The 13,396-nt window shown below is 42.1% G+C and overlaps 1 protein-coding gene across 7 annotated transcripts in view; it reads right to left on the reverse strand.

The window, feature by feature from the left end:
• CPNE1 (copine 1) overlaps positions 1 to 13,396 on the reverse strand; it is a 47,633-nt gene that overhangs the window by 13,003 nt on the left and 21,234 nt on the right. For 5 of the 7 annotated variants that reach the window (XM_033074677.1, XM_033074676.1, XM_033074682.1 and 2 more), the window contains 7 exons: positions 7,398 to 7,526; positions 6,738 to 6,917; positions 5,942 to 6,016; positions 5,657 to 5,728; positions 4,940 to 5,023; positions 4,412 to 4,501; positions 141 to 239 (listed from right to left, as the gene is read on the reverse strand). In XM_033074677.1, coding sequence (XP_032930568.1) covers positions 141 to 239; positions 4,412 to 4,501; positions 4,940 to 5,023; positions 5,657 to 5,728; positions 5,942 to 6,016; positions 6,738 to 6,917; positions 7,398 to 7,526 — 729 coding nt within the window. The remainder of the gene's footprint in view (positions 1 to 140; positions 240 to 4,411; positions 4,502 to 4,939; positions 5,024 to 5,656; positions 5,729 to 5,941; positions 6,017 to 6,737; positions 6,918 to 7,397; positions 7,527 to 13,396) is intronic. The other 2 variants (XM_033074680.1, XM_033074681.1) reach the window with 2 other exon arrangements.

Genomic DNA, 13,396 nt, shown 5'->3' on the forward strand with positions numbered 1-13,396 from the left:
GGTTTAGTAGTACAAAAACACAGACAAAAATATGCACGTTTGGAGGCAACAACTAAAAGTGCACGTGCGAGGTCAATATTAGAAAGGGAGTTTGAAAGCCTGAATTCTGGACTGAGTTAGCAGGGGCTGAGGAAGCTCACCAGAGAGCCGGCACCAGCTGTCTGCATCTGCGCCAGGGTGGTTTCCAGAGTGCCTATCAAGTCATGGGAGCCGTCACTGTCATGATCTGCACACTGCACCTGAAAGGAGGAGGGAGCAGGCCATGGGCAGGTGTTAGGGAGACTGGCCACAGCTCACTGCCCCATCTCCTGTCTCACAGCTCTGCCATCCATGCTGGTGAGCTCCCCCATGCCATCAGGACCTGGGGACCACAGCACTAACTGAAACCCAGGAGCAAAGACACACAACCAGAGTGAATCTCAAGAGAGAATATGTTCACTTCCTCACCTATTTAAGTATGTGTGGTGAAAATTTTAAAAAACAAAACAACTTCCCATGGTAGAAATGTAAGAGATTAAATACGTAAAATTTTAAAAGAAACATTAAAACCCCCCAACATTTCACTGCCCAAATGTGTAAATTTGAGGTCATTCAGGACAAGATATGCAACTGGGCTAATGGAAACAAGCAATTACAACTTTGTTATCTAAGCAAAGTGCTTTTTCTGTCCAACAATAGCATCAATTTACAAGGAAACTAATTTAAATGGAACAGTAAGTCTGTCTCTTTCTGCATCTTATGGCAACCAAATTATAAATACTTTGTTAATAACCAGTCATTTTTATGTCAGCATGAAGAACTAGATAATGCAAAAGAGCAGTTAATTTACAAATAAAAATATACTAATAACTATAGCTTATAGCAACATGGTGTCATAGCTCTCCACAAAATCACCAGTGAAGAGCATTTCTAACATGTTCAGTGCATATGACTGCAGAATGCAAGTAATTCAAGAAGCAGTCAACTAAGGGACAGTTGTAAGCAGCTGTCTCCTCCTCCTTGGAAGCTCTCATGCCACACAGATTCAGGAACTCTCCTTCTGAGATCTGCCTTTAGTAACCAAGAAATTGATGTCACTCCATTATAAACCACAGTGACAGTTTTCTCCTAAGGACAATGGGACAAGATGAACCCATGGGTAACACCCCAATAAGGATGTCAAATTCAATTGCTACATATCTGAATTTGAGATGGGAATCTTTAAAGGGCCATTCAGATCCACTGGGGATCTTCCACTGGTATCAACAGAAAACCCATACAAACAGCCAGGTGAATAGCGGCCTAATGCAGTCACCTAAATAGGAAGCACCACAACATCCTTCAGTGTCTTAATGGCAAAAGATACCACAGAGACTGTTCCCACTTCTCTTCCTCCATCCTTCCCACACCACTTCTGCTCTTCTCTTCTAGACACTCCACCATGAAGCAACTTCCACCCCTCATGCCTGAACTTTACTCGGCTTCTCCCAGCAATTCTGATGTTTGCACATCACCCAAAAGCAACTGGATCATGCCAGGCAGTCCTTTTGTGCAAGAAGCCAGGATGCAGACTGGCTTCTTTATGCCAGTACACCTGGAGAGCTGCAGGGAATCCAGTAGCTGCCATCTCCGCACACCACCTCTCCCCTCCTTCCACTCCCCTCATAGCCATGCCAAGGACCAGTTTTGTTATTAGTTCACAACACAGTATGGCTTAAAACAAATCTCTTTTTACAAGGGTTTTTTCTAAGACTGGCCAAGATTCACTGTAGGCAGCCCAAAAAGTGGTGTTGCTGCAGACAAAACCCTCCAATACTGCAGGACAATGCACAGAGTTGTTTATTGATTATTTCTTTGCAAATTAACTGTCCAATACTCATTACAAGCCATGGAATACAGTCAGCAAGGAAAAGGCCCCATCATCTACAGGAGGAACTTCCAAAATCTTTGTGTATATGCCATGAAACCTGTGAATACCAACATCCACAAATTTCTATTTTACTATTTCTATTTGCTACATTTGCTATTTCCGTTTACATAACTGTGGGGGTGAGCCGTTGTTTTCATTTATTTTTCACAAATCTATCACAAAGATTAGGCTGTGTCACAAATATGAGCTGTTCTTAACACAGAACAAGGAGAACATCACTCTGCATCACAATGAAGAAAAAATTACCATAATACTAGGTAGCATTTGATTAAAATATTTATGTTCATACACATATTAAGCATGTAATCCTCATACACAGCTGGCAAAGTTGTTGTTTAGGGGATAGAAAAAAAACGGCTGTTTCCACTGCACTGAAGTTCAAGTTCTCCCTTCACTGAGTATTTCATGCATAATTGCTCTTAGGTAAATTTTTTGAAGCCTCATACAAGAGGTTTCAAGGAACAAATTCCAAAAGTAAAATAAAATAGTAGTGCAATATTATACACTTTAATGCTGTTAGTGAAACTCCTGCCTGCCAGTCTAGACTCCCCTAGCTTCCCCAGTCTGTTAAGGACAAGAACAGTTTAATCCTTTTTCACAGCTGCCTTGGGAAACTTCACAGATTATTTGCCCATGCATCAAGACTTTTGGCTTAAAAGAACTAACAGCAAAAAGCTATCCTTCATAAGAAGCAGGTCACTCTGAAGTAGATTCCAAAGCACAGAAAGCTTCTAGAAAACAAACAAAACAAAATAACACAAATACTTAAGGGCTACAGCAAATATATCCCCACGAAACAGCATGTGTAAACCATGTCATGTCAGTTCTAATAAATGACAATATACACCTCTTAACCGCCTTCTCTACGTGCTTGCTGCACACTTTTGAACCAAGATGACTTCTTTCTGACCCAAGACTGTTGATTCCCCACCAAGAGTTCACAAACACCACTTAGAACGCTGCCACCTATCAAGCCTAGCACAGCTGTTGGAGGTTAGGACCCCCACCGCTCCTGCCACAGCTTCGGGTATTTTGCTACACTTTGTTTGCCATCCGGGGTCTGCCCACATCTGCCGTTCCAGCTGCTGCTCCGAGGTTTCCTGCTGCAGTCCGTTTCACCATCCCGAGGGGCACAGGGACCAGCTGCTTGCTGTGAGTTCCCACAGGCAGCCCCTTCTCCATCCCTCCCGCCAGCCCGCCCGCCATTCCCGTGTGGAGAGAGGCGGCCGAGCCTGCGCCACAGCGCCCCCTGCAGCCACGGGGGAATCATCGCAGCTGCCTTGCCTGGCCGGGAGCCAGCAGCGCCCCTGCTGGTTGTGCCTGGAACTGCACTGCAGGGGAAGGTGCCCACGGCCAGGACACAGTTGGAACTGGGCGTCTGCCTCTGCTTGGGGCTGTGTTTGTTTGCCTTGGTGCACACACACACACGGGGAACCAACTGCTGCTCCTTCTCCAATGCCTTTACCTGAAAGCCTCCTCATTTCAAAGTTAGAATAATTCAGAGGGGAAGGGGGTCATATTTTCCATCCCAAAATGGTTCCCACCTTCCTTAGCAGACACCCATCTTTCAAACCAAGACAACACCTGAACAGCTACTTCCAGGTTAATAATCTCAGTAATTCTTAGGAACTGCCATAATGCACAAGGAACAACATTGGTATGCATTCTTATTGCTAAATCTTCCATATCGAGCTTTCAGCATGAGATTTCTTCAGAGGATGAAGCAGTAAAATTCTGCAAATTTTAATCATTTAGGCGTTAGAAAAGTCAAGAGAAATTATACTCACACAGAACTATCTATGGATTTAAATGCCTTTAAATTATCAATGCATTGCTTAGAAGAAAAATAAACATATTAAGCTGCTATCAGATTTTCTTTTGTAGAAACATAAGATGTAGTTTTTCTACTACATCTCCGCAAGCCAGGGCCACAGAGAGTTAGTGATCACATACAAGACCATGGGGGAATGCAATTCTGACTCAAAGCTAAATTTCTACTTGAAACAGATAGAAAAAGCATTGGGAAAAGCTTCCAGTCTCATGAATGGATAAATCTGACCAATACCTCAAAGTCCTGTCTGGGTCAGTATCAATAGGCACTCAAGTTTGTGCAACATCTGCAAGTTTCTAAGTTAACTTAGAAACAGTGCTAGAAAGCCACAATGAAAAAAAAACCAACCCAAAACAACCAACCACCGAAGCAAACAAGACACAACCACCAAAGCTCAACTTGAAGCTCTGGCAAGAATAGTGGAAAAAACAATTACAATTCTTCTTATGACTAATCATTGAAATTGAAATTGTATCACTTCTGCATTTCCTGATTTCTCAATTTGACAACTCATAATATTTTCAGACAGACATATAATCACTTATTGGCCACACTACAATTTTAGGAAACCCATCTAATAACTACAGTATGGCTAGACAACTCACAACATTGCTGGCAACAACAGAGAATGGATGACTTGGAACAACAAAGAGACTTTCTAAAGACTGTACCTTGATAGGCTTATTAAAATCTCCACCACAGAAAGTTTGCAAGGGAACACTGAACTTCCTCCAGCATGGATTTAAGTTGTTCTTGATGACCTTAAAAAAATGATAGCATAATGTTACATGAGGAATACAGTGTGCAACTCACTAGGAATGATGACATGGTGGTTATTCATGGCAAGTTAAGAGCAGCCTCAATCAGTTTAACCATGGCACATATCAATGGTCAAGCAACAGCTCTGTAAGAAATAAAAGCTTGATGCTTTCAGTAAAGTTAAATTTTACAGCCAAGCTCAACACCATTGAAAAGGAAGAGAGACCCTCTCCTCACTTGCTGTCCATGGTCAGACTCTTCACTCAGGTAGCTCCATCCTGTCACCAGGCCGCAAATAAACAATTTGCTGCAGCCATAGTGAGCAGAATAGAATACTTTCTCTGCAAACTGGTACAAAGATGATCAGGAGTGGGACTCCCACTTTTAGTAAGAGAAAGCTGTCTGATCAACTCAAGGAAAACATTGTGTGGAAATTTTACCTCTGATCTGTACGTGAGCTGCCATGTTCCAGCATCGTTCTGCTTGTAAAACTCCAGAAATGGATCTGATTTACCGAATACATCCTGCACACAAAACCCCAGAAGTAATCAGCCTCCTCTCTATTTTACCAAAATTACTAAAGAATAACTAATTAGTAGACAATACTTTAAACAAAGAACAAAATCTAACTATACATTCATTTTCTTTTCTCATTTTATTTTCCTTTTTAAAACTGCTGCACTCTGTAAGCCATCAGCATTTTTCAGCTCCAATTCTAAGACCTCGTCCTCAGACCACTTTTGTCCCTATAAATCATATAATGTTGTTAACCGAGAGTTAGGTCACTAAATTCCTGTGTTGGTTTTTGGCTTAAAATAACATTGAGCAGAACACCTAAATTTCCACCTTTTCTTCTTTAACAAAAATACAAAAATATCAGTTCACTGGAGACAATTATGTAACTGATTTATACTCATATACAGAATGTTCCAAAGCCAAAATAATACCTCAAAACCTAAACCTGGCAGTTGAATCTCTAGTTTGACATTGTGGACTTCAATGTGTAATTGTATCTCCAATTTACTCCACTGTAAATAACACCAAACGCACATGGATTATTGGCTTAGCTGAATGCAAACACCGAGATTCCTGGTCAAAAGGCACAAAACATAACTACTAGAAAAGCATGCAATATAATTTTTTTTAAAATTCAATACCTTTTTGTCCAAATTTTGGGCTTCAATTTCCAAGTGCACAATTCTGGTATCCTTAATCTCCTCTGCTGAAATCTATGCCATGGAAATTTAGGCGGGGGAGAAAATATTAAGCAAGAAATCAGAGTTTTGTTTATATTTTGTCTATAAAATAAACTGCACTTTATTTTAAATATCTCTCTCCTGTATCTATGCAGCATTTGAAGATATACTGACAGGAAACCAGAAAAGCCACTTTATCTCAGACAACATATTGAGAGAGTTTTTCCAAACAAAACCTTTATCTACCGTAATAGTGCCCTTTCCTGCTGGCTTTCCCTGCTTCAATTCCAGTGGTCGGGTGAACACTGAGCTGGACACAACCTAAAGTTAGAAAAAATATCAGGTTAGACAAAAAAGAAAGAATTACTCTTCAGGTGCAAAGTTTTCAAACTCTCATAAAACTTCTAACAAGATTTAAATATGTTTCCAACAGTGACAGCCATGAATTTGTGCTCCTGAACAGTCTGAAAATCATCTCTCACTAACCAGGAAACAGTACCCACAAACACATCTCCAAACTTAACTTTTGCTTCCTATTTCTGCTTCCTCTTAGACACAAGAGGCATTGTCAACACAAGCAGTCAAAAAACTACTAAAACTTAAAATTATATTTAATTTATTGACTCCTTCTTTGATAATACGAATCCCACTTTTCTCCTGGCTAGCTATACAAACCCCTTCTCAGGAAATGAACATGGAATCTCAAGTAGCCTTATTTCCCCTGATTTACCACCTGATAGTCACTCTGTACAAAGGAAACTCCAAGCACCATGCTTCCTTACTCCCAGACTGCCTTTAGTGCTGCAAGTGCCTCCTAAGCTAAGCAATTAATTACAAAATATGTATATGTCTAACCTTTGCTTTGTGATCGACATAACTATTTTTCCAATGACGTTCAATGGCAACACAAATGAACACAGTTAACAGTGTTTACAAATTCAAGTGTGTCAAAGCCTTTGACAAAGCAGATTTTCTCTTCATTTTTCATAATAAAGCCAACCTCACTGCTATTTTATACATCACTTAACACGTCTATACATACCTGTCCCAGTGTGCACTCAATCCCTCCCAGGTAGTCATCATCATTTAAATCAAAGGACTCGTTATCAATATCATACACGCCGAATTTCAGCTTCTGCACTTTCTCAAAGTAGTAGTCCACAACCAGTTTCTTGCAGAATTCAGGATCTTGGCAGTTTTTGATCTTTTCTGTGCGATCTAGCTGCACAAACACAGAAGCAAAACTGTTGACAATGAGTAAGAAGCCTGTATTATCCCACACCTTTTTACCTGCACCAGGTGAACACCGGCACCAGCAAGGCTACACACCCTGGACCATGCCTCGTGCTCGGTGACAAACCAGGTTGACCCACGGCTCACCGAGAAAGGAAATGGCATTGAAAAACACTATTGTATAGGAAAAATTCTGAAAACTAGGGGGAGAAGATCGCTGAAACAATGTGTTCTGGAGTGTGTGCTCTAGGGCCAGTCATACCATTACAGTCAAATGAGCCTCCTGATGCAACTCCGAGCAAACAAAGTCAGCAATTACAGAAACCGTTGGAGGTTTGAATAAAGGGCAACAAGACTGCTCACCAATGGTAAATCTGAATTAAGTATGTCATGCACCTGCCAGGGGATGGGGAGGGAGAGACTCGGCGCGTTCACACCCACCGGCAGCGCGGCCAGCGGCCGCTCTTACCTCAGCCCAGCGGCCACCGCCCGCGTCCTGCAGCAGGACGCACAGGGGGTCCGACCTGGAGCCCAGGTCCCTGTCGAGGAGGCTCCGGCAGGACACGGACAGCTCCACGCGGGACACGCAGGCGGCCATCTGCGGGCAGAGCACAGCGTCAGACGGCGCGGCCCGGACCCCGCGGCCCCGGTGCGGCGGAGCGGAGGCGCGGGCGGGGCGGGGCCGCGGCCACCGGAGCTCGGCGGCCCCTCCCGCCCCGGGCCGGGCGGCTGCGGAGGAGCGCGGGCACCAAGCGTGGCCCGCCCCGCCCCGCCCCGCCGCCGGCCCTCGGCTCTTGGATTCACCTATTTCTACCGGGCTCTCCCCGCTGCTCCCGCTCCCCCCCGCAGGAGCCCTTCCCTCTGCCTCCGTGCGCGCTGCTGCCTCAGGTTTCTACAAAGGGCTGGGCCTGCCGTCCTCTCCCTGGCACCGCCGCTCACAGCCAGGGACAGCGACAGGGCCAGGGAGCTCCGTCCCGTCCGCGCCCAAGAGTCGCCCCACGCGGTGAGAAAGCACTGCCAAACTCCCCTGCTCACCCACGGCAGCCACAGAGCCCCCGTGCTTTGCCGTGCTGGCTTCTAAAACACCGTAACATCATCCCGCAAACAGGGGATAACCAACTTTTGTTACACATTAAACTGCAGACGCTTCTGTTTGATGAACAGCTATAATTCTCAAAACTGAATTAGAAGATAAGCCTTCAAGCATCAAAATATTACAGAGACTGGACAGTTCGAGGACTAGAGCTTTAAATGGGAATATTTCATAGAGAAGGGTCTTCTGACTCTGGAAATAAATACTTGCTTTGGCTTTTTAGTACCCAAGTACCCCATGGTTTCCTCATATCTGCAGGGTGAATACATTTAACTCAAAGAGATGAGCTTTTATTGTACAACATTTAATCCCTTGGACATCCCAGTCGGCAATCTACCCTGGAAAAATGTTAACAAAGTCACTTAATACGCCACTGCAAGGCACTCAGGTGCTCCAGTGATGGTGGCAGGACAAAATCAGCAGCCAGGAAAAATTAGCAAAGCTTTAGGCAAAAATAGTGCAGCTTTCAACTAAGATCATCATCATCACCTGGTTTAACAGCAGCATATTTTAAAAAACTTGTTTGAAGTAGTCTGGTCATCAGCTGTTCACACTACTGGCAGGAGCCATCCATTTTCCACTCAGTCACCTTCAACCCCAAGTAAGATTCACAAAGAAACCACTGACTTTAATAAACACACTTCTCCTAAAATCACAAGAACCAGGTATCAAGTTTTTTCTTTACCTACACATATCATTCCACCAGACCAGCTTTCATCTCACACAGACTCACATCTGTGCAAACAGACAACAGCAAAAAATTGTTTGACAGCCAGTATTTGACAGCAAGATTAGAACATCCAGTCTGGGCTCCTTTGCCAAGATTTTGCCTCTGTTTTTCTCTACTGCAACAGAGCTCTGTACTAACAGGAGGCACCTTTCCTCCCCACTAGAGCTCAAAGAATCAGGAGTAAAGTTAACCTCAAAGAAACAGCTCCCCATAAGCTTTAGCATCCCCAGTGGAGTGGTTCCTTTCTGGGAGAAGACCACTACTGCAGATCTTAAGCTGCATGATGAACAAGCCCATACATATTTATTCCATGTTACAAAGACACCGAAAAGGAAGAGTCTGAGATAGCAATTGTTAAACCACACAATGAAGCCAGGAGGTGAAGGGACTCAAGTCCTCAAACTCAATCACCTCTTACCTGCTACCTGAATCTCTTCTCCAGATCAGCAGCAATGAAACAATGAAGATACTCCGCTGTTTCAAAGATTTGACTTCCAGTACCCTAATACCCAGAAGGCTGTCTCATCTGATTGTTTTAAATTTAGTAATGACACAGGATTTCCCTTTAAATACAGCCCAGATGTCCTGCTGAACCACTGGGGACATTACAAACTACAAGGGATCCTTTCCCACAGTATCCTCTTGCTCCATCAGGAGATCAGAGGGCACTTGCTAAGGCACGTAACACCAAAACACCACAGAGCACAAGCAGGCCAGCTGTTTGGAGTGGCTGAGCAGGAACTGTCCCAACCTGCTTGTACTCCCTTCCTCACCAATTCAGGGGATAACAAGAAAGCAGGTTTAACAACTACAGACTGAATCCTTATAAAAAGGAGAGGGAGAAATCCTTAACAGATTCAGATTTAAAAAAAAAAAAAAATTAACCTGAAAACACCAGTTTGAACCTCAGCCAGCAATTCTTTATAGATTACTGCCTATGGATGTCCTCAAAGAGCCCACACAACCTTCTTTTCACTTCATGGCTACCCAAACACACTCTATGGTGTTCTCCAGTATCAGTCCATTCCTTGAAGAGCAGCAGAAGAAAATCCTGGTCATTGACATCCCAGCAGCAAGCAACAACGAGTAGTTGGTCTGCTAAGACACAGCATCCATTTCAGCCAAGCCTGAAGGCCTGCTTAGCCCCCAGGTAAGCAACTTCGCCCAGTTACCCTGCTCATGCAGTTAACTTAGCAGCACTAATCTCTGGAAATCTGCCTGCATTTGAAAAGCTTACAAAGATCAAAAGTTGAACATATTTTCATCCCGAAACACACATATATTTTTTAAAAAACTGAATAGGAAGAAAAAATAGTGAAGTTCCTCACCAATTAGAAAACTAGCTCCAACTTGATGTTTTTAACAGGATTTCATTATGATAATATTGGCTCAAAGTTTTTTTCTTTTTCTCTCTAAGATTTCTGGAATCTACTTTCATTTCTCATAGTAAACTATAGTGATTGCATCTCTCTTTATTAAAAAAGTTAATAGTTTATGTGAAATATATCAGCTGACAATTTCTCTCCACAGAGTCCCAGTTCCTTTCCTCCAAGAGAAGCGACAATTCCAAAAGTTTTCAAAATGCCAGCAATTACTACTTGGACTTAGAACCATGCCACACATAACACAACCCCCAACTCAGTTCCTCTTTCAGCAGGAGCCTATGATGCTTTCTCTGATTTGCACTTCCACACAAGGCTGCAACATCATCTTGGCATTTCATTACAGTGCCCAGCTGGCACTGCCAGCTCACTCAAGGGACAGGCACCAGAGCATCACTCAGGCTGACACTGCTGGAGCAGCAACACTTCACCACTTACCAGTGCTGTGCAACAGACACATGATCACAGAACAATCTTCTAGTGGTTACTAAGCTCAAACAGTGCATGAAGGCTCTGATCACAGGTTAAGCTGCAATTACACTGAAAGAACTTGAGGTTTTATTATTTTTATTAACAGCCTTTTTTTTTTTCTTCAGCATGCACTCAAGAACAACTGTATTCAGCTTGCAGACTGAACATTTCAAAACCACGTTTCATGTTGTTTCACTGAGTTTTCACAGAGCATACTTATTTGCAACCATTCATACACACAAAATAAACTTAGTTTTTAGACTTGTGACAGTGTTTATAATGCCAGAATATTATTTACATTTCTTGCAACACAAATTTTTCCAACAGTTTCAGAAATTTTAAAATGCCCTGTTTTCCTATTTTCCCCCTCACAACCACTCTTGAGAATTAATATTGATGTCTACTACTTGAACCTTCTGGTTTACAGAAGACAATAGATATTTCCAAAGCAAAACCAGAAGCTGACACTAACTACTTTCCATAAAGTTATCACATTTCATTTATAAAGACTTTATTATACATTGATCCTGATCAGCTTGCAATAATGACATTTTAACAACATCCAACTGCCACTAGTACATGCCACTAGCACACTGAAGTACAGCAAAGTCTGGAAGTATCAAAACTAATCTAGCCACAGAAATTCAGATTACCAAGTGAAAATGAACTCCAAAAGCAGTAGTAAATTCAGACCATCTTTAAAATACAGAAAACAGAACTACTGGGTACATCTCATTAAAGTGGTTTCAAATGAAAAGGCAATGTAAGCAAGGCAGCAGGCAAGTGCTGTTGCTTGAAATAGCTTGTATAATACAGCTGAGGTTGTGCTACACCCCCATAATCAATGATTATATGGACAATAGCCACAAACATCTGATCCACTGCTCCCACAACCTGAGGATCTTACTGGTGAGAGGCATCACAAAGTTTCATCTTGAGCCAAATTCTGTACATTTCCTCAAGAGTTTCCAACATACAGCTTCCGATTCATCAGGTACCTCTATTTATTGCTCTAATTAAGAATTGCACGTGATATAACACCACATTTTGAAGAAAAAAAAAATTACATCACCCATGGTATCCCTACCAACACTAGAGCAAAACACTGTCCATAAAAATCTGCAAGATCTCCAGAGAAGTCTTTTACTGCCCAACGAGATGTCATTCCCACTTGTTCAAGTAAAACACAGAATAGCTCCATACTAAGTGTTCAGACAACCAAACTGAGGTCCATTTTAAAAAGTCAATAATTTTTACTATGCATACCAGCTTTTCCCTGTAAAAATTATCATAAACTCCAATAGTTGTACAATACATATGAAAAGATAAACCTCAACTTTTCAATAAAGCTCTTCTACACTGAAGCACAGCAGTAAAGAAGTTGGTCCTAAATAATCAAACCAAGATGAAAAATAAAAAGCTGCTTTCTAGGAAAATCACAGAGGACATTTATGCTACATACTCAGAAGAATAAGCAACTTTCTGGAGTTTCATATAAGCACTTCAGAATTTCCAATCTTTTTCACATTTCTGCAGAGAAAGCAACTTGCTTCCACATAGAACATTTCCCAACATAAAAAAAAAAATCAACACATTGACAAGTCTATAATATAAAATTTATTATTTCTCTAGTGATCGAGCTTATCCAAAGCTTAAAGCAAGTCAATTGTAAGAGAAGAAAGCACTGTACACTTATAGTTGAAGGAAACTCCAAACCAAGAGTGATGAAGGCTTTAACTGTCTCAGTTCAGAGTTGTGGAGGGTTTTGCACTTCCCCAAAATGCCACATATGGGTGCCTGAAGCATAAACAAACTCCTCTTTACCTATCCCTCCTGTATGAGTGCCACTATTTAGTCAATCAAGTGCTGGACACTCTAAGGTGAGAATTATTGAATTGGATACTTTGCTTTATACACTTCCACTCCTCAGTAAGCCTGAAGGCCAGAGGTTCCTCTTTAGGCTGGGAGGTTGAGGTGAAGACAGTGGGCGAGTGGGGCATTGTGATCACCCCAGCATGGCGGCTAACAGAACTCACAGTCACCCAGAGGACATGAAAAATCTAATAACTTCATGGCATCAAACACCATCAGCAGTATTTCTAGCAGTGCCAGGAGGTGGTATCTTCTTGAGAAAGAACAGTACCACTGTCACTGAATACAGCCTTATGGGTCAGTCTTGTTTCACTGCTCCACATAAAATGAAATATAAGCAAGGATTCAGCCCAAGAAAGCCTGCAGGTTTTTTTGTATTTAATCACACTAATAAATTCTCATTAAATACTGCACAAAATACCCAACCAGCTCTATTTCAGTGTACACCAAATTTTACACATTAATTTAACTCAGACTTGAGGTTTTAATGTATATGCTCCAAGACAGCTGATTTCCAATGAATTTACTCTGTACTGGTCTAGCCATAACTCCTGCCTTATGTTCTGCTTACAAATCCAGCACAAATGTCAGCAATCATGCCAGCAGGATGTCCCTACTGCAATTTTCATCATCTTGGCGTTTTGCTATCCAACAAGAAGAAATTAACCCAACATATGTAACAGAGCATCTCTGTTAATTAATCTTGCACTTATAAAAAACCTGTCCCCTCCCCCTTGTCTCTTGCTTAGTTTAATCCCACATATTCCAGTTATCACCTAACTTTTTTAAAGCTCCTCCTCTCTTTTTCTGCTGTGATCCCAAAATAGGCAGACCAGAAGAAGTAATCCTTTCTCTTATTAGTTCAATTTTGAGGGGGTGGCCTGGTACAGTTTGGGTTTTGATATTACAAAGCTGATCCT

Source organism: Catharus ustulatus, chromosome 17 (genome assembly GCF_009819885.2).
Source record: "Catharus ustulatus isolate bCatUst1 chromosome 17, bCatUst1.pri.v2, whole genome shotgun sequence".
Taxonomy (NCBI): domain Eukaryota; kingdom Metazoa; phylum Chordata; class Aves; order Passeriformes; family Turdidae; genus Catharus; species Catharus ustulatus.